The sequence below is a fragment of the Lycorma delicatula genome, chromosome 12 (genome assembly GCF_047948215.1).
Source record: "Lycorma delicatula isolate Av1 chromosome 12, ASM4794821v1, whole genome shotgun sequence".
NCBI classification, from domain to species: Eukaryota; Metazoa; Arthropoda; class Insecta; order Hemiptera; family Fulgoridae; genus Lycorma; species Lycorma delicatula.
Genome location: NC_134466.1, coordinates 63,212,467 through 63,232,019, shown reverse-complemented (window position 1 = coordinate 63,232,019; position 19,553 = coordinate 63,212,467). Strand labels below are relative to the sequence as shown.

At 32.9% G+C, this 19,553-nt stretch overlaps 1 protein-coding gene across 1 annotated transcript in view; it reads right to left on the bottom strand.

The window, feature by feature from the left end:
* Positions 1-14,828, bottom strand: part of LOC142332783 (uncharacterized) — a 31,132-nt gene extending 16,304 nt beyond the window's left edge. The window contains exons 1-3 of the mRNA XM_075379399.1: positions 14,442-14,828; positions 10,319-10,418; positions 5,563-5,664 (exon numbers count right to left, since the gene is read on the bottom strand). Coding sequence (XP_075235514.1) covers positions 5,563-5,664; positions 10,319-10,418; positions 14,442-14,758 — 519 coding nt within the window. The 5' untranslated portion in view covers positions 14,759-14,828. The remainder of the gene's footprint in view (positions 1-5,562; positions 5,665-10,318; positions 10,419-14,441) is intronic.
* Positions 14,829-19,553: the final 4,725 nt, after the last annotated feature.

Genomic DNA, 19,553 nt, shown 5'->3' with positions numbered 1-19,553 from the left:
TCGACCAGCATAAGTCAAAACTTGTTTACTAGTTGAAGCAGTGACCTAGTATAATTTAAAAAGAGAAATACAAAGATTAAAACACACCTTTTAAAATTCTAGAATCCTTCAACAGTGCAAAAATGAAGATAAATAAAAATTCATACGTAAAACAAACATTAAGTAAATTTATACAATATTTAATTTGAAAAAATCTTGCGCATTTCAGCGTAAGAAAACAGACATTTCATTTCCGACGGTCTAATTCACAGTCAGAAACGCACCGATTTTCAAAATACATCACACTACATACCTTCGATTTTCGAGTAGATCCTATACACAAGGATCAAGTTTAAACTTACCACAGTGACTCGTTGCATAAGCGCTATGAAAAAACAAATACAACGTTAATATAACCTCTAATTGAGGTTATGTTGTCTGTTCTCAACATTAAATTGAACGTAACTCAAAGAATCTTCATAAAATTTTCGCAAGCATATCGTCAAATAAATTACAACAGCATAACTAAATTTCACAAAAACTGATCAAGTATTTTTGTGCATTTTCGAGAAAAAAATAGTTATATAAACCTTATATAAATATATAAGGAAACCAGAATTTAAGTGAAAGATATCTTCATACTTCTAATACTCTAAACGTAAAGAAAACTCCTTTCAATCTCCCAATCCCACCAAGTGATCAAAAGTAACACCGTACTTTTCTTTGAAAAGTTGGTAAAAAGTTTTTTTTTTTTTTTTTGTCTTCAGTCATTTGACTGGTTTGATGCAGCTCTCCAAGATTCCCTATCTAGTGCTAGTCGTTTCATTTCAGTATACCCTCTACATCCTACATCCCCAACAATTTGTTTTACATACTCCAAACGTGGCCTGCCTACACAATTTTTTCCTTCTACCTGTCCTTCCAATATTAAAGCGACTATTCCAGGATGCCTTAGTATGTGGCCTATAAGTCTGTCTCTTCTTTTAACTATATTTTTCCAAATGCTTCTTTCTTCATCTATTTGCCGCAATACCTCTTCATTTGTCACTTTATCCACCCGTCTGATTTTTAACATTCTCCTATAGCAACGCATTTCAAAAGCTTCTAATCTTTTCTTCTCAGATACTCCGATTGTCCAAGTTTCACTTCCATATAAAGCGACACTCCAAACATACACTTTCAAAAATCTTTTCCTGAGATTTAAATTAATTTTTGATGTAAACAAATTATATTTCTTACTGAAGGCTCGTTTAGCTTGTGCTATTCGGCATTTTATATCGCTCCTGCTTCGTCCATCTTTAGTAATTTTACTTCCCAAATAACAAAATTCTTCTACCTCCGTAATCTTTTCTCCTCCTATTTTCACATTCAGCGGTCCATCTTTGTTATTTCTACTACATTTCATTACTTTTGTTTTGTTCTTCTTTATTTTCACGCGATAGTTCTTGCGTAGGACTTCATCTATGCCGTTCATTGTTTCTTCTAAATCCTTTTTACTCTCGGCTAGAATTACTATATCATCAGCAAATCGTAGCATCTTTATCTTTTCACCTTGTACTGTTACTCCGAATCTAAATTGTTCTTTAACATCATTAACTGCTAGTTCCATGTAAAGATTAAAAAGTAACGGAGATAGGGAACATCCTTGTCGGACTCCCTTTCTTATTACGGCTTCTTTCTTATGTTCTTCAATTTGGTTCCTGTACATGTTAGCAATTGTTCTTCTATCTCTGTATTTGAACCCTAATTTTTTTAAAATGCTGAACATTTTATTCCAATCTACGTTATCGAAAGCCTTTTCTAGGTCTATAAACGCCAAGTATGTTGGTTTGTTTTTCTTTAATCTTCCTTCTACTATTAACCTGAGGCCTAAAATTGCTTCCCTTGTCCCTATACCTTTCCTGAAACCAAATTGGTCTTCTCCTAACACTTCTTCCACTCTCCTCTCAATTCTTCTGTATAAAATTCTAGTTAAGATTTTTGATGCATGACTAGTTAAACTAATTGTTCTATATTCTTCACATTTATCTACCCCTGCTTTCTTTGGTATCATAACTATAACACTTTTTTTGAAGTCTGACGGAAATTCCCCTTTTTCATAAATATTACACACCAGTTTGTATAATCTATCAATCGCTTCCTCACCTGCACTGCGCAGTAATTCTACAGTTATTCCGTCTATTCCAGGAGCCTTTCTGCCATTTAAATCTTTTAATGCTCTCTTAAATTCAGATCTCAGTATTGTTTCTCCCATTTCATCCTCCTCAACTTCCTCTTCTTCCTCTATAAAACCATTTTCTAATTCATTTCCTCCGTATAACTCTTCAATATATTCCACCCATCTATCGAATTTAACTTTCGTATTATATATTGGTGTACCATCTTTGTTTAACACATTATTAGATTTTAATTTATGTACCCCAAACTTTTCCTTAACTTTCCTGTATGCTCCGTCTATTTTACCAATGTTCATTTGTCTTTCCACTTCTGAACACTTTTCTTTAATCCACTCTTCTTTCGCCAGTTTGCACTTCCTATTTATAGCATTTCTTAATTGCCGATAGTTCCTTTTACTTTCTTCATCATTAGCATTCTTATATTTTCTACGTTCATCCATCAGCTGCAATATATCGTCTGAAACCCAAGGTTTTCTACCAGTTCTCTTTATTCCGCCTAAGTTTGCTTCTGCTGATTTAAGAATTTCCTTTTTAACATTCTCCCATTCTTCTTCTACATTTTCTACCTTATCTTTTTTACTCAGACCTCTTGCGATGTCCTCCTCAAAAATCTTCTTTACCTCCTCTTCCTCAAGCTTCTCTAAATTCCACCGATTCATCTGACAACTTTTCTTCAGGTTTTTAAACCCCAATCTACATTTCATTATCACCAAATTATGGTCGCTATCAATGTCTGCTCCAGGGTAAGTTTTGCAGTCAACGAGTTGATTTCTAAATCTTTGCTTAACCGTGATATAATCTATCTGATACCTTGCAGTATCGCCTGGCTTTTTCCAAGTGTATATTCTTCTATTATGATTTTTAAATTGGGTGTTGGCAATTACTAAATTATACTTCGTGCAAAACTCTATAAGTCGGTCCCCTCTTTCATTCCTTCTGCCCAGCCCGTATTCACCCACTATATTTCCTTCCTGGCCTTTTCCAATGCTTGCATTCCAATCTCCAACTATTATTAAATTTTCATCTCCTTTTACGTGTTTAATTGCTTCATCAATCTCTTCGTATACACACTCTACCTCATCATCATCATGGGCGCTTGTAGGCATATAAACGTTAACAATCGTTGTCGGTTTAGGTTTTGATTTTATCCTTATTACAATGATTCTATCGCTATGCGTTTTGAAATACTCCACTCTCCTCCCTATCTTCTTGTTCATCACGAAACCTACTCCTGCCTGCCCATTATTTGACGCTGAGTTAATTACTCTCAAATCACCTGACCAAAAGTCGCCTTCCTCTTCCCACCGAACCTCACTAATTCCTACTATATCCACATTCACCCTATCCATTTCCCTTTTTAAATTTTCTAGCCTACCAACCTTTTTTAAGCTTCTAACATTCCACGCTCCGACTCGTAGAATGTTATTTTTTAATTTTCTGGTGACCCCTTCCTTAGTAGTCCCCACCCGGAGATCCGAACGGGGGACTATTTTACCTCCGGAATATTTTACCAAGGAAGGCGCCTCCATTATTGCTATGTGAAAATGCAGAGAGCCACATTTTCTTGGAAAAAAAGCAGCTGTAGTTTTCCATTGCTTTCAGCTTGTAAAAAGTTATTTCTAATCAATTTTTTTTACGTCTCTGGATACTTTAGCGTTCTATTGATTGTTGATTACTCCAACAATATGATAATATCTGTTTATATACAGAGTGTTTCTAAAATTATGGGCTGGCTATGCTTTTTCGAATTCTACTTGTAAAACTAAACAAAAATTATTCTTAGGAAAAATGGCGATTTCTCCTTCGTTCTCCCGCTGTCCGCCATTTTGTTATTTGTATATAAAAATTTATACCTCAAGTTCGGATAGACCAATCACATTAATATTTGGTAAGCGTCTTGGTAATAAAGTTTTAAAATTAGCAAAAAATCAGGAATTAAATTCCTTTGCAAACGACAAAATGGCGGCCATGTTTATTTTTCAATCCGTTAGATCTCCATAAATATTAGTTTTATCAAAATTTATGTTTTTTCTAAAATATTAATCCTTTTATTTTGAACAAAATGACATTTTATTTTTTAATATCGGTTAACAAACAGCCGTTATGGCAAAAAATTGATGCTGTAATTTTGTGTCTGTTTTCATGTCCTCCACTTTACGTTCAGTTCGATTAATTATTATTATTATTACAATAATACATTGCAAAAGATATATGTCTGTCATTTTCCCAACTTTCTTATACGGGTTGGGTTTTTTAATAGAATTTGTCCGTAAAATAATGTTGAGGTTTAAATAGTCAGTTTTTATGTTAATAATTTGTAGTACTAGCTCATGCTGCTATTACGTGGCGATTAAGATCGTGTAACAATTTAAGTTCATTCAAAGAACAATGATCGTTCTTTACATGATAATATTTTCTTCGTTGTTTTGCACGATTATCACAGCGGTAATTACTGTGAAAAGAAAGGTTAAAAATTCATCTTAATACATCCAAGTCACAATTTATCGATTAATTTAATAAATTATGTCCGTCTATATTGACTTTCAAAATGGTAACTACTTACTTTTACCGCATTTTGGAATTCTACTCTTTGAGAAAATCACTCGCTTGAGGTTGTCATCACATAAAATAACAAATCAAAACACAATCAACAACACGTACTCCTCGCGTTTGTGCGTGGTTCTATATGTTGATTGTTATGACTTTGTGTGTATACGTGTGTGTTGGTTTTTCATTTTATCTTGACGTGTTGCGACTTTTTGTAAGTGATTTTCTGAAGATGAAGCAGAGTTCCGAAACGCGTTAAACGTAAGTAGATGCTACATAGAAATTTTACGTAGACGGAGGTAATTTATTGAACTAATTTAAGTAAGATTCTCTAAAATTTTGATCCAGTTACACTTGTAAATACTATCATATGTTCAGTAAAGAATTATCCCAGTAAAATGAAATCCCCGATGGGACAAATGAATCGTTTGTCTTTTTTAATATTATTATTCTGATCTTGTTTAAAGGGTAGGTAAATTTTTTTATACGATTTAATGATTCTTGAGTAGCTAAAATATTTTCTGATGGTGTCTTGTCAAATCCCACAAAGAGGGGGACAAGAAATTTTTACTTTTTAGACCTTTCTGGACTCAACGTTTATTTTTATATTAAATAGATGACCATTAAATCAGTGTCACTTTATGAAATTGGACGCGATTTTGTTTTTTTTTTTAAACTAATTTCAGCTAATTTCAGTTTTTTGTCAGTCATCGTTTTATTTGATAATCGTTTAGGCTGTATTAACCTATTTTTATGAAGTATTGTATTATAATTTTCCCGGTGAAGCCGGCTTTTTTAAATAAAATTTTATTTAAACGTTTCTTATACATATAAAATCATTAATTTTAATTTTCCATACCTCAGTAATTATCCGTTCACCTCTAACATCAAATACGTATAATATGTAAAAAGTAAAACCACAAAGAAAGGTTTCTAACATTTTTTGAGTCATACTGTCTTTCTAAAAAAAAACATAACTTTACATCAAAAAACTAATAATTCATTTTTTTTTATCGAGTAAAAAACTTAATATAATTCGTTAGAATACAAACTCAGATACCTTCGGGTAACAGAAACTAACTGGCTACTTACCACTTAACCAGGACGGCCGGGATTTTGAAACTAATATAAAATTAAAGTAAAACAGAAAAATTAATAAAAATTTGTTTTAATGATTCAATATATCGTAAATATATAAAAAAATTATTTTTTTTGCCTTAAGGATTTTGTAAGGAATTGTTTCTCTAATTTTACTTATCTAATTTCTTCATATGCAGCTTTATCCACTTGTAACATTTTCAAAATTAAAAAAAATATACTCTTTTCCAGTTTTACTTAATATAAGCTGACAACAAAGTTTTTAATTTTTCCTGACACAGGTTAATTATTCTTATATAGTGGAAAATAATGATACGTGAAAAAACCCATGAAAAATTCCTGATGGATGTATATATGTTGGCCTGTGTTTTGATAAGTAATTTCGGATTGCCTGAAGCATTAAAACATGAAATTTGTCTAATAATTACTGGACATGGGGCAATAATCCGTTACATTTTTTATTTCCTGATATCACAGCTCTAGAACTATACATCTTTTCATAAAATTTATTTTAAAAATTTCTGTTTTCTATTATAATTTTTAGCTTTTAAATAATAATAATAATAATTCTTTTTTTTTCTCAAGAACTATCTGAAGACAATAATAAGAAATAATTTATTTTGGCTAATCATCATAATCAAATTGTTCCAATGATAATTCTAAATGTTTTTTTCTGTAAAATAAATACGAGAGGTTATCTCTAAAGTAAAGACAGTTTCATTGTAAAAACATTTTTCTGAAAACTACCTTATACTACTTCTCATATAATTGCCACATGAATTAAGACATTTATCGTAGCGACACAACAGCTTCAATATACCCTCGTATTCTTCTGTCGCCAGTCCATTTAGCCCACTGATTAACAGCATTTTTAAGTTCATCGTCACCCGCGAATTGCTTACCGCTCAAAAATTCTTTCAAATTCCCAAACAAATGATAATCGGAAGGAGCTAAGTCTAAACTATATGGTGGGGGATCGTAAATTTTCCATCTAAATGTTCTCAGTAAATCACGTGTCGGACCCGCAACATGTGAACGCGCATTATCGTGAAGCAGGACGACGCCGTCGGTCACCGATTTTGAATGGCAGACCATAACTTACGTAGAATTTTACAGTAGGCTTCGGCATTTACAGTCGTTCCACGTGCCTTGAAATCGATCAGCAGTATGCCAATCCGATCCCAAAAGACTGTGGCCATCAGTTTGCGTCCAAATGGCTGTGGCTTGACCTTCGTCGGTCTGGTTGGTGATTGAGGATGACGCTATTCACTTGACTGCCGTTTTCTCTCTGGCGCGTAATATGCGATCCACGTTTTATCGCCGATCGAATTAAGGAACTCATCACCTTTTTCTGAGTAGCGCATAAAAAATTCCAAAGCAGATCCCATTCGGATTTTTTTGTGACTTTCTTAAGACGTGTGGCACCCGACTTGCGCAAACCTTTCTGAAGCCATGGTCACGAACAATGCGACCGATAACAGCACTTGAAACGTAAGGAAAAGAAGAGCCAGGTCGGAAATCGAGTGCAATAGGTGGGACACACTTACACATACATAGTAAGGCACTCACAGGTATAACTCCAGAGACAACAATTGGATACATGCTAAGAAGCGAGTTAAACTGGAATAATATTGCTAGTTTTGTTAGACAAGTCGTACTACAGAAATACTCCTATGAGAGAAGACAAGGTGTTGGCTAGAATAGGACTGGGTGGACAGCCTTGCGGGTGAGGTCCAACATGCTGCGGTGTGTTGGCACTGATGAGCCACCAAGGACTCCATGGGCAACAGTCAGGTAACAGCACACTGAATACCGAAAAGACCCGGCACCACGTCAAGACACACTAGATATGGCGTGGTGTCCAAAAGGGCAATACTCTTAAAAAGAGCTAACCAGTAGGCCGATCTGCCATGCCGGTACATAGCCGGTAGGTGGGGAGGCCTATTTGAGTTTAAAAACACTCCCCTGGGTGGCATAATACCAACAAGTCCGTCCGGCCCAGAGGAGCTAATAGAAAAAAACGGAAATCGTTGAGCGACGATCTTTTCTGATTTCATCATCGACGATTTAGAGGTGTCCCTCGTACATTACAGCTTCCTCAAAATGTCACACCAAACCATGACAAAAAAAAAAAATTTACTGATAAAACTTTCAAGTCATTCCTTAAATACACTAAATTAAATAACGCATAGCCTGTATACGAATACGTATAAAAACAGAATTTTTACTTTTCTGGTATCAGAGCTCTAGTGATCTATAATGCAAGAAGGAAATTATGATAATCAGTCAAAAACTGGGTACGGGTTTTTTTAATGACCTGCCCAAAAAAGGTTGGGGCGTAATGTTCGTAAATACTTATGTACGTGTGTTGGGATTTTTGAAGAGTAATAGATTTGATTGGAAAATTAATTTTGATGAAATTTGGTGCAGTGGTTAGTACTATACGAGTTATTTACAGTAATGAAATTTTAACTCGATCAGACTTAGAGGTGAGGATATAATTAGGTTAACTGTTTTAGAGTTTTAGAGTTTTTGTTATACATTTCCTCTCAGTAAATTTAGTACGGAAATCTATAAAAAGTTAAATTTAACTTTTGTTAAAATTTTGACCCCGTCGGAAAGTGGATACGAACTTACCGAAAATAATTGTTTCTTTTCAGATTTGGTAATATTTTTAAAGTGGCTAAATAATTAAGAAAAAATAAGTAGACAAAATATTTCTATATACGAGAACTTAATTATATCACGTTTTGGGGCAAATTACAAACGAGTAAGGCGATATCCGTATTCGTTAATTTTCTTATAATATCATTACATAGATTTTATATTAAAGCGCAAAATTTAATTTAAATATTTTCTTATAAGGGAGTTAATTATAAATTAGGATTTTTATTTAAAAAATTCAATCAGCCAAAAGAGGTAAAGATTTACTTTTTAATTTTTGTTTACGTATTTCAGTAAATTTAATATTTCCACTGTAAATTATAAGCATCCATCGGGTGAAGGAATCAAACTGGATACAAATTTTTTTGACTTAATGTTTTTCAGTTTTATAATTTTAGCGTCCACTAGAGTATATTAAACTCGATGAAATATCGCCAAAAACCTTTAGAAACAACTTGCACAAATCAGTTTAAATAATTATTAAAAAAATTTGCTGTTTAAAATCAATTTCCATTTATATTTATTTCATGTTTTTTCTCGGGGGAGGGATTTCACGAGTACTGGAAATACTCCGCATTTTAAAAATTATTTTTATTTTCATTTACAGTATATCGATTTATGTAATTAATAAAACTTTATTATTCATCAGAATTAGAATATTTATTATTAGAATATAATTAGAATATTATTTATTAGAATATTTATCAGAATATATATATATACATATATATATATATATATATATATATATATATATATATATATGTGTGTGTGTGAGCTTCATTCTATAAATCCGTTTTGGTAAATGTAGAAATTATATCATTGTAATTCACGGTAAATATTTAACGCTGCTTCATATAAAGATTATTACAATTTAATTTTAAAAATCATAAACGTTTTAAACTCGGGATAGGTTGTATAAATGTGTAATAGTACAATGAAGGGGAACCCACCGGGTTGGTCTAATGGTAAATGCGTCTTCCCAAATCAGCTTATTGGAATTCGAGAGTTCCAGCGTTCAAGTCATAGTAAAGTCAGTTATTTTTACACGGATTTGCAAACCAGATCGTGGATACCGGTGTTCCTTGGTGGTTGGGTTTTCAATTAACCACACATTTCAGGAACGGTCGAACTGAGACTGTACAAGACTACACTTCATTTACACTCGTACATATCATCCTCATTCATCTTCTGAAGTATTATCTGAACGGTAATTACCGGAGGCTAAACAGGAAAAAGAAGAAAGTACAATGGAGGGGATAATATATAGAGCGACTGGAGGTCAAAGTCAGTTCTTTAAATCCATTCCCACTCTTTTTTTTAACAGAGCTGTTTTAAACTTTAAAAAACACTACTGGATCGATCATCAACATGCGTATCAACTGCAATTTTTAAACATTAGAGAGTTATTAAAGATAAATAATTTTTTTTTTCAGTTTAGAGCGTGCGCAATCACACACACGCGCGCGCGCACTATATAAATAATTTTGATCGTAAATATTTTCATATAATTTAAAATATGTAATTATGTATTGTTAAAAAATTTTTATTTATAGTCTCATTATTAATTGAAGATATTAGCGATTAATCAATAACTATGTGAATGTCTTAAACTTATTATTCATCAGACTCAGGCCGACCGTTCCTGAGGCACGTGGTTAATTGAACCCCAACTACCAAATAACACCGGCATCCACGATCTAGTATTCAAATACCGCTAAAAGCGACTAACTACCTTTATTAAGATTTGAATCTTAGAACTTTCGACTCCGAGATCGGCTGATTTATGACAAGTTTTACCGCTAGGCCAACCGGTGAGTAAAATGCATTTTAATTACATAATTTTTACAAACCTTAATAATGTAATAAATAGAAGAACATGCATATACGCAAACTCCACATTTTAATGCAAACGAAATGCCTTGGATTCCTTTCTTGATTACATTTATTTTCCTGTAAATATAATTTATTTTTTTTAATGATTAGAAAAATACGAGTATTATGTATTTAAATTATCATAATTTAATTTAAATTTCTTTTATTTAATTTCGCTATTTCGAAATGATAATAATATTCTAAAGTTTCTTTTGTGTAAAAATTTAAAAAAAAATAATTTTCTCTTTTATTAATATTTTATTATTCTATTTTTAAATATCGTTGTATTATAGTAATCTTAAATACATATATAAATTTAAAAAATATAATTTTTTTATTCTGATGGATACATAATAATCGTAGAATCGTTCCATAATTAAGGAGACAAATGATTGAAGAAATATTATATCTTCAATGACAATGAAACTAATGTTACTTTTCAACTTAATTCTCGGTAATATTTAGGCACTTGTCCCAATCTTTCTGGGAGCTTTCTTATCCCAGTATTAAAGAATAATTCACTTCGTGTGTCTGAGTGATTCTTGTACTGCATTCTTGACTTGCTCGTTGTTCCTGAACTTAGTGCTACGTAAAAATTCTTTAAAAGGACAAAGCAAAAAGTCATATGATGCGAGATCAGGTACACCTCTCTAGCATACTTATGAGTAGCTTCTTGAATACGTTGTTCTCTCAGATAATCGGGCAATAAATTGGATCTTCATAGTCATAAAACATCGTTAACATCGCTTCACGGGCTGATGCGTAGGTTTTGAGTTTTTTCCTGGTGGGTGAATTCGAAAGTTTTCATTTCGTTTTTGTATTCGGCGCTCAAAATGATAAAGTTTTATCTAAAATTATTATTATACGATTTTACCTTCTATTTAATTTCTATATAAATATGAATTCGGGTGTCTATGTATTTTGAGTCAACCTTTCAGAATCTATCTTGAACACGTTTTATAGTAATCCAGATTTTCATGGATAATTGAATGGATTGTAAACGATAAATTTCAGCAATTTTCCAACTTTTTATGATCCCTCTGATCAACCGGTTTAACAAAGTTTTTTTTTTGCTTGCTTAGATGAAGGTTAAATAAGAAAAACGTTTCTGCATTTCAAGTCTGGGGGTCTCCCACAGAAGATGGCGAGTTGGTTTTTGACGTGTTTGGTGGGGTTCCGCAGGGGTCGGTTATCGGCTCACTCCCTTGGGACCTCACTTTTGATGGGCTTTTGAGACTTGAGTTTGATGGGGACGTTGAACTTGTTGCATATGCAGATGATTTGGCCCTTCTTGTGGCCGGACACACTGAAGCAGAAGTAGGGGAGGTAGCCAATCATGCGGTCCGGCGAATAAGTTGTTGGCTTGAGGCGAGAGTTCTACAGTTAGCGCCTAATAATACCTCCGTACTAGCGTTGGTCGGGAGAAGAAGACTGCGAGAAATGCAAATTAATGTTGCTGAGACCAGTATTCCCGCGTTGGGATGCGTTATGTAACTCGGCGTGTGGTTGGAGAGGAGCCGAAACTACAAGTCCACCTTCGGCCTTGGCACGTACTGAGACAGTTGTTGGTAATCTCAGTAAGCTAATGCGTAACCACAGAGGTCCTCGTGCTTCTAGACGACGTATAATACTGACGGTGGCTTCTTCTATCATATTTTATGCCGTCCCTGCGTGGGTAGAGGCCCTTGAAAAGAAAAGGAATGTAGATAAAATATCATCGCTTCAAAGACGTGCTGCGCTTTGAACATTGCGGCCGCATACCGCACGGTTTCGCGAAACACTATTGAGGTCATCTCTGGGATTACCCCGGTGCGGCTGCGTGCATTGATACTCCGGCGGGTTTATCTTGGTATGACTAAGACCGAGGCTAAGGATTTACTTCTGGCCGAGTGGCAGGAGGCCTGGAACACCTCACCTACTGGTGTATGAACGCGTAAATTAATTCCGAGAATAGATGTACGGGTGCAGAGAGGACTGGGTGAGGTAGATTTCTATATAACGCAGCTCCTTTTTGGACTTGGCGAGTTTGAAGCCTACCTGCATCGATTTGGTAGGAGAGCGTCTCCTCTATGCAGGTACTACGATCTTGAAGATACCGTTAAGCATACCATCAATACCAGCGGTGGGATGTGGTCAGACAATATTTCGGCTTAAGCTGGCTTTCTTCGGAAGAAACAGTTCCATACATGTTGATAAGAAGAGCCGGATGTGACAAGGTAGTACACCTAGCGATAAGTATCCTGAAAACTAAAGCGAGAGAAGCCAGAAAATGGGATAGAGCCTAATTTAGGACCCAGATCAGTAAGAGTACCGAAGATCACCCAGCAAGGAATCAGAGTTCCTTACAAAAGACCTTAGACTCAGGCGAAAAAAGTGATTTGAAGTTGAAGGAGTGAAGGACAGCCCCCTGTAGAGCCATCGTGCATCTGCACTTGTGCGGATGGGCGACGGTGATGAAGCACGGGGACTCTGGACAAAAAAAAAGTCTGGGAGTCTATAATTTAAATTTAAAAAAAAAAGATATTTAAACGAGAAGGAGATACTACGAAAAAACAAAAAAAAAAACATATATTTCAGTTTAAGAGGTAGAGGTTGATTTTTTGAAAAAAAACATGTTTTTGATTATTTATTCAGAAATATTCAGGAGAAAATGTAAATAAATTGGGAAGTAATTCTGCAGATTAAAAAATGTTCATGCAAACATATGTCCGAAAACGCTTTTTTATAGAGTTGCGGGTATCGAAAAATTTCACGGTAAGTCGACGTGAAGTTTACGTCAAAAATTAGTATAAATAAAAATACTTTAACAATAATATATTTTGAGACCAAGAGGTGGAAGGATTGGGTCCTACTACGTAAAATTATGTAAGTATGAAAAAAATAATTTTATAAAAAAGTATTTGTCTTTTTAACGAAATTTTGCGACGTAGAACCAACAGTGACCGAATCTCCAGACTACTTTGACTGATTATAACCAAAAATAAAAGGTACCGATGACTTGTATTCAGAAGTGGTACAATATTTCATAAAAATCAGCTAATCCACTCCGGAAATTAAGGACACATCTCAGGAACGGTCGACCTGAGACTGTACAAGACAACACTTCATTTACACCCATACGTATCATCCTCTCTAGTAATACCTTACGTAGTTTGGAGGCTAAACTGATAAAGAAAGAATCCACTCTGGAACTATAAAGTAAAGCTACAACTGACGAAAAAAAACCAACAATTTAGGCTTATTTTATCCCCACTCCTGAATTAAATGGCCTAAATACATAACCAAACGTTATACCAACACGATGGAATCATCTGAATAGTACAAACATGTAGTCAGTCCAAAAATCATAAAAATAAAAAACTGTTTTCAGCCTGCATCCCTTTACGGGGATTTTAATAACACTGAACACCATAATTCGTTAAGGGGCATTATTAAATTACGTGAAAAAATGTACCTTTAATTTAAAAAAAGTCCTTCATAAAAACACACATAAAACCATAATTTTTCTATTTTTTTTTTTGTTTTTTCGAAGTCATGAAAAAACAAAACTATCGTCTAAATCGTCGGGAGTTAGGAACGGTAAGCTTTTTCAGAGGTATGTCTTGTATAGCTGCGGTAGGCAGAATTGACCGTGCAAGAATACCGCAATCGACAACTTTGAAGGAAATACACAAGCACCTAAAACTTCACGTATAGAAAATACAGTCCGCGCCTGGAATCGAAAACGACGATAAACCACACCGTTAAACTTTTTCTGTGAACATTTTGATAAAGTGAACGAAGACAATCCGTTTTCAGAAAAAGTAATCTTCTTCGACAAAGCTATCTTTCATGTTAACCGTCATAATGTCGAATTTAGGGCAGCTAGAACCCTTACTCCGTTCGATAAACATAACGTAATAGCCTGAAAATTAACTTTTTATATGTTAATTTGTAATAATACTTATAAATAATTTTTTTGTGATTTTTTAACACATGGGATCGTGAAAAGTCAGTATTTGCTAAAAACTCGAGCGGTATGTGTTTCGTATACAACTAACACCAATAGATACTCGGGAAAGTAAAATTAAATAAATAGATATATTACAATAGGTATCTTACCTATATATTAACTGATGAGTTATTACAATATATCTCGTGTAAGTTTTCATTAACCTCAATTTATCTTCGGGAAAACAGTAATTTATATTACTTTTATTAAAAACATTCATTTTTGTATCTTGTAAATCTGTATAACATCGATTATTTTTTTGAATCGATTTTATTGTTTGGTCCATTTCTTTTATCGATAATCGAAGTAATTTAATATCATTGACGACGACTTCCATCGATATCATCGATACGGAATATGTAATATAAATATAAGTGCCGGATAACGTAATGTAAACACATTGTAGCGTATACCATATGAAATACATGTATATGTTTTTATAATTTGAACAAAAGTAAGCCGGGAAGTACAAAGGTAAATTGTCAACATTTGTGGTATTTAAATCTTTTGCAATTAATATTATATAAATTGCATTCGATAAAGGGATAATATAGAATAGTGCAACATCTATATAAACAAAGTAATATAGCATTTTGTTGTTGAAGGTTATTTCTTTTTTTGTATTTTCCATCAGTTGAATACGATCATTTGTTATAAAAAATGGAAATCTAGCGTCGTTGTTTTGACCGATAGATATCAAAGTAGTCTTTAAAAATTCATCCCAACAAAGTATATATACAAGAACGTAATAAAAACATGTAATATAAAACGAAATGGCTTTGAATGCATTAAGTCTTCTGTCGACATATTCCCAATTATCCAATAAATAAAAGAGAGAACCAAAAAATACAATTAATTGTAATAAATTATAAATTAAAATTCTTTTATTAATTTTTGGTCTGCTATGTTTTTTTATATTATAACCTAAAAACGCCATGAAATATCTTATCCTATTAGAAATATCCATTGTTAATGTATTTATTTATTTATTTTAATTTTTTTTTTTTTTTGTTAATTCTATTTTCAAAGGATTTTCTCCTGAAATAAAAAAACCATTTAGATTACACTACAACATATTATTTTTGTCTTATATACAGTATGTAACATGTTCTAAAAAAAGAAAATAAAGAAAACGTTTATAGATACGGGTAAAGAAACGATTCGTTTTCCGGTTATTATAATTAACGAATAATTTCATCCTGATTTTTATCAAAGGATAAAAAGAAGTTATAATAACTTAATTTTAGGGACAAATTTAAATAGTTTTTGATCTGACAAAAAAAAAATTAAATTAAACAGGTCGACAACTGTATTTAAAAGTAATTTTTGAAAATCTTGTTGTAATACACTTAAAATTATGGTTTCAAAAAAAGTTTTTGGTTTGACGTACAATGACATCGTTAAATTGTTAGTAAACAAATTCAAATTTTTAAAAAATTTTTATTGCAAGAAAATTTCCTACATAATTAACTTTTTTTTTTGTCTTCAGTCATTTGACTGGTTTGATGCAGCTCTCCAAGATTCCCTATCTAGTGCTAGTCGTTTCATTTCAGTATACCCTCTACATTTAGAGGGTACACTGAAATGTATACCTTTACCCTTTACATACTCCAAACGTGGCCTGCCTACACAATGTTTCCCTTCTACCTGTCCTTCCAATATTAAAGCAACTATTCCAGGATGCCTTAGTATGTGGCCTATAAGTCTGTCTCTTCTTTTAACTATATTTTTCCAAACGCTTCTTTCTTCATCTATTTGCCCCAATACCTCTTCATTTGTCACTTTATCCACCCGTCTGATTTTTAACATTCTCCTATAGCACCACATTTCAAAAGCTTCTAATCTTTTCTTCTCAGATACTCCGATTGTCCAAGTTTCACTTCCATATAAAGCGACACTCCAAACATACACTTTCAAAAATCTTTTCCTGACATTTAAATTAATTTTTGATGTAAACAAATTATATTTCTTACTGAAGGCTCGTTTAGCTTGTGCTATTCGGCATTTTATATCGCTCCTGCTTCGTCCATCTTTAGTAATTTTACTTCCCAAATAACAAAATTCTTCTACCTCCATAATCTTTTCTCCTCCTATTTTCACATTCACCGGTCCATCTTTGTTATTTCTACTACATTTCATTACTTTTGTTTTGTTCTTGTTTATTTTCACGCGATAGTTCTTGCGTAGGACTTCATCTATGCCGTTCATTGTTTCTTCTAAATCCTTTTTACTCTCGGCTAGAATTACTATATCATCAGCAAATCGTAGCATCTTTATCTTTTCACCTTGTACTGTTACTCCGAATCTAAGTTGTTCTTTAACATCATTAACTGATAGTTCCATGTAAAGATTAAAAAGTAACGGAGATAGGGAACATCCTTGTCGGACTGCCTTTCTTATTAGGGCTTCTTTCTTATGTTCTTCAATTGTTATTGTAGCTGTTTGGTTCCTGTACATGTTAGCAATTGTTCTTCTATCTCTGTATTTGAACCCTAATTTTTTTTAAATGCTGAACATTTTATTCCAGTCTACGTTATCGAAAGCCTTTTCTAGGTCTATAAACGCCAAGTATGTTTTTGTTTTTCTTTAATCTTCCTTCTACTATTAATCTGAGGCCTAAAATTGCTTCCCTTGTCCCTATACTTTTCCTGAAACCAAATTGGTCTTCTCCTAACACTTCTTCCACTCTCCTCTCAATTCTTCTGTATAGAATTCTAGTTAAGATACATAATTAACATGAGACTGAATATAAGTTATATACATATTGGAAAATATACACACAACCTAACCTAACCTGTTAAAAAATCTATAGTTACTACCACCTATTAAATTAATTTTATGAAAAAAATAGCAGACCCAGCAATGCTTCGCTATTACAAGATTTTAGTATATTTACAGATTAAATAAACACAATTGAAAGCAATTGATATTAAAAAACTGAACATTACGTAACTTTACAAAATTTAACATTTCACTAATTCCCTTTTTTCTTTTACCCTTCTCGTTTTTGCCTTTCTAAATTTTTCCCGTTTTCCCTTTTTTCCCTGCCCGTAAATCGGTCCAATAATTGTTTAGTCTACAGCGGACACACATACGAACATTGCCTTATATATATATATATATATATATATATATAGAAGAAGAAAGTCTATTTGTAATATTTGTTTTCTAAATATCTCGACACCGGCTCCACGGGTCCATTTTTTGTAAAATTTTTCTTTTCACGTAACTAATACATATTCTGAATATGAGCCAAATCGGACCACAAATACAATTTTTTCAAAATATCTCGACCCCAACGCTACCTAGCGGGTCCAAACTATTTCAGAGACCTTCGCAGGCATGCGTACTACGACTCACCAAACTTTCATCGCAATCTGAAGAATGGTATAGGAATGCATACGGAACAAACAAACACACAAACATTCATTTTTATATATATAAGATTAACAAATAGAAATTAAATAAGGCAATGGTTTAATAGCATTACTTAAATTTCAGTTATGTAACTAAAAATATTCATTATAGGATGTTTGCCTAGAGGCAGGTCCCTTACGCCACCTCCGTGTCCATCCATATTTGTTCCAAGCCTTCCCTTCTCTAGTCTTCACCTAGGCAGTTGTCAAGATTCCATTTACTCTAATTTAATGTCTTAACTTATTTCTTTTTCCTTTGTATACTTCCCGCATAAGTTCCCTTTCTTCGTTAATCATGTTCTTTGTTTCCTTATTCCTCACTTTATCCGTCCAGTTTACTTTCTATATCCATCTTCTTATCAGCTTCTCAAAAGCCTCGATCCAGTCCCTCTCTCTATTCCTCATCGTCCATGCTTCACTTCCATAAAAAATGACATCACATACATAGCGTTTGACTAATAATACCGTTTGGGAAAAATTAAATTGAGATATTCAGCCGAGCGGAATATATTTTATAAACAGTGAAAGAGTAAATTTGGATATATATGTTTTTATTTATTTTTAATGGTTTGAAATCCAAAAGAAAAAATTGCTATTTTTTTCTTTTCGATTTCATTATTTTTTTTGGATCCATTAATTTTACATCGTTTGATGTCATAACGATGTATCAAAGCATTTCAATCAAACAAAAAATGAAGATTTTTGAAGGAAGGAAGGATCGTCCAATCTACTGAACGATTTTTATAAATTGATAAGCCAAAATTTCCTCTTTAAAACTTTGGGTACCCCCTAAATATTGTTGTACGATGTACAACAATATTAACAATAGGGGGGGGGGGGTATTGTTGTACCCCTAAATATTGATGGACAACATATCCATGCATAGTTATAATTTCTTCTGAACACTTTTCAATAGTTAATCCGTGGGCAAAATTGTCCGAGATTCAGTTTTCGACCAAGTCGACACCACTACTTCTTTTCAATAGCACAGCTAAACGCTAGTAACACTGTGACGATGATTAGATCGGCCAAGTGCCCTTTGAAGGTTTAAATTTTTCACAAATGTTATTTGTTTACCATCAATTTTAACAAAGATATTGTATACTAAATCTACACACTCAAAATATGTGTTTTTGTTTGAAAGCAACATTCTATCTTTTATAATTATTTTTTCTTTTAATTAATAGCGATACAGTTATGAGAGACCTGTTTTTATAAATGTTTCAGATCAAAATCCGATCTCCATGGCGGAATGTTAGCGTCTCGGGCTTACATCTGGAGATAGTGGGTTCGAATCGCGGTCAGGCATGGCATATTTTATACGCTACAAATATTCCATTTCCGTATTCTCACGTAAAGTTTTTCTTTAAGCTCTGTGTCGATTTAATTCATAAAAGAAAAAACGATTTTAAACCATCAAATTTTCTTAAATTTAAATTATGTTCCAACGGCTAAATTTTAAGCTTCGAGAAAAAAGAAAGTGAAAAATTTATAAATTCCTATTTATATAAAAAGTTTTCAATATTTCCTTTTTAAAACATGTTCTTATATTATTTGATTATTATATCTGTAGAGAAAAGAAAAAAAAACAGCTGGCAAAATATGACTTTCCCGGCTAATAATAATTAAAAAAAAGAGTCAGAGCCAACAAAAAATGGTACATATATTTTAGTTGCAAAAATGGAATAAATTTTAAGAAAGATTTTTTCTAAAAATATACATACATAGATAGTTTAAACTTAACAAATTTTCTAAAGTAACCTTTTCTCTAAATCTGACAAAATGGTCAATAGAGGCAAAAATAAG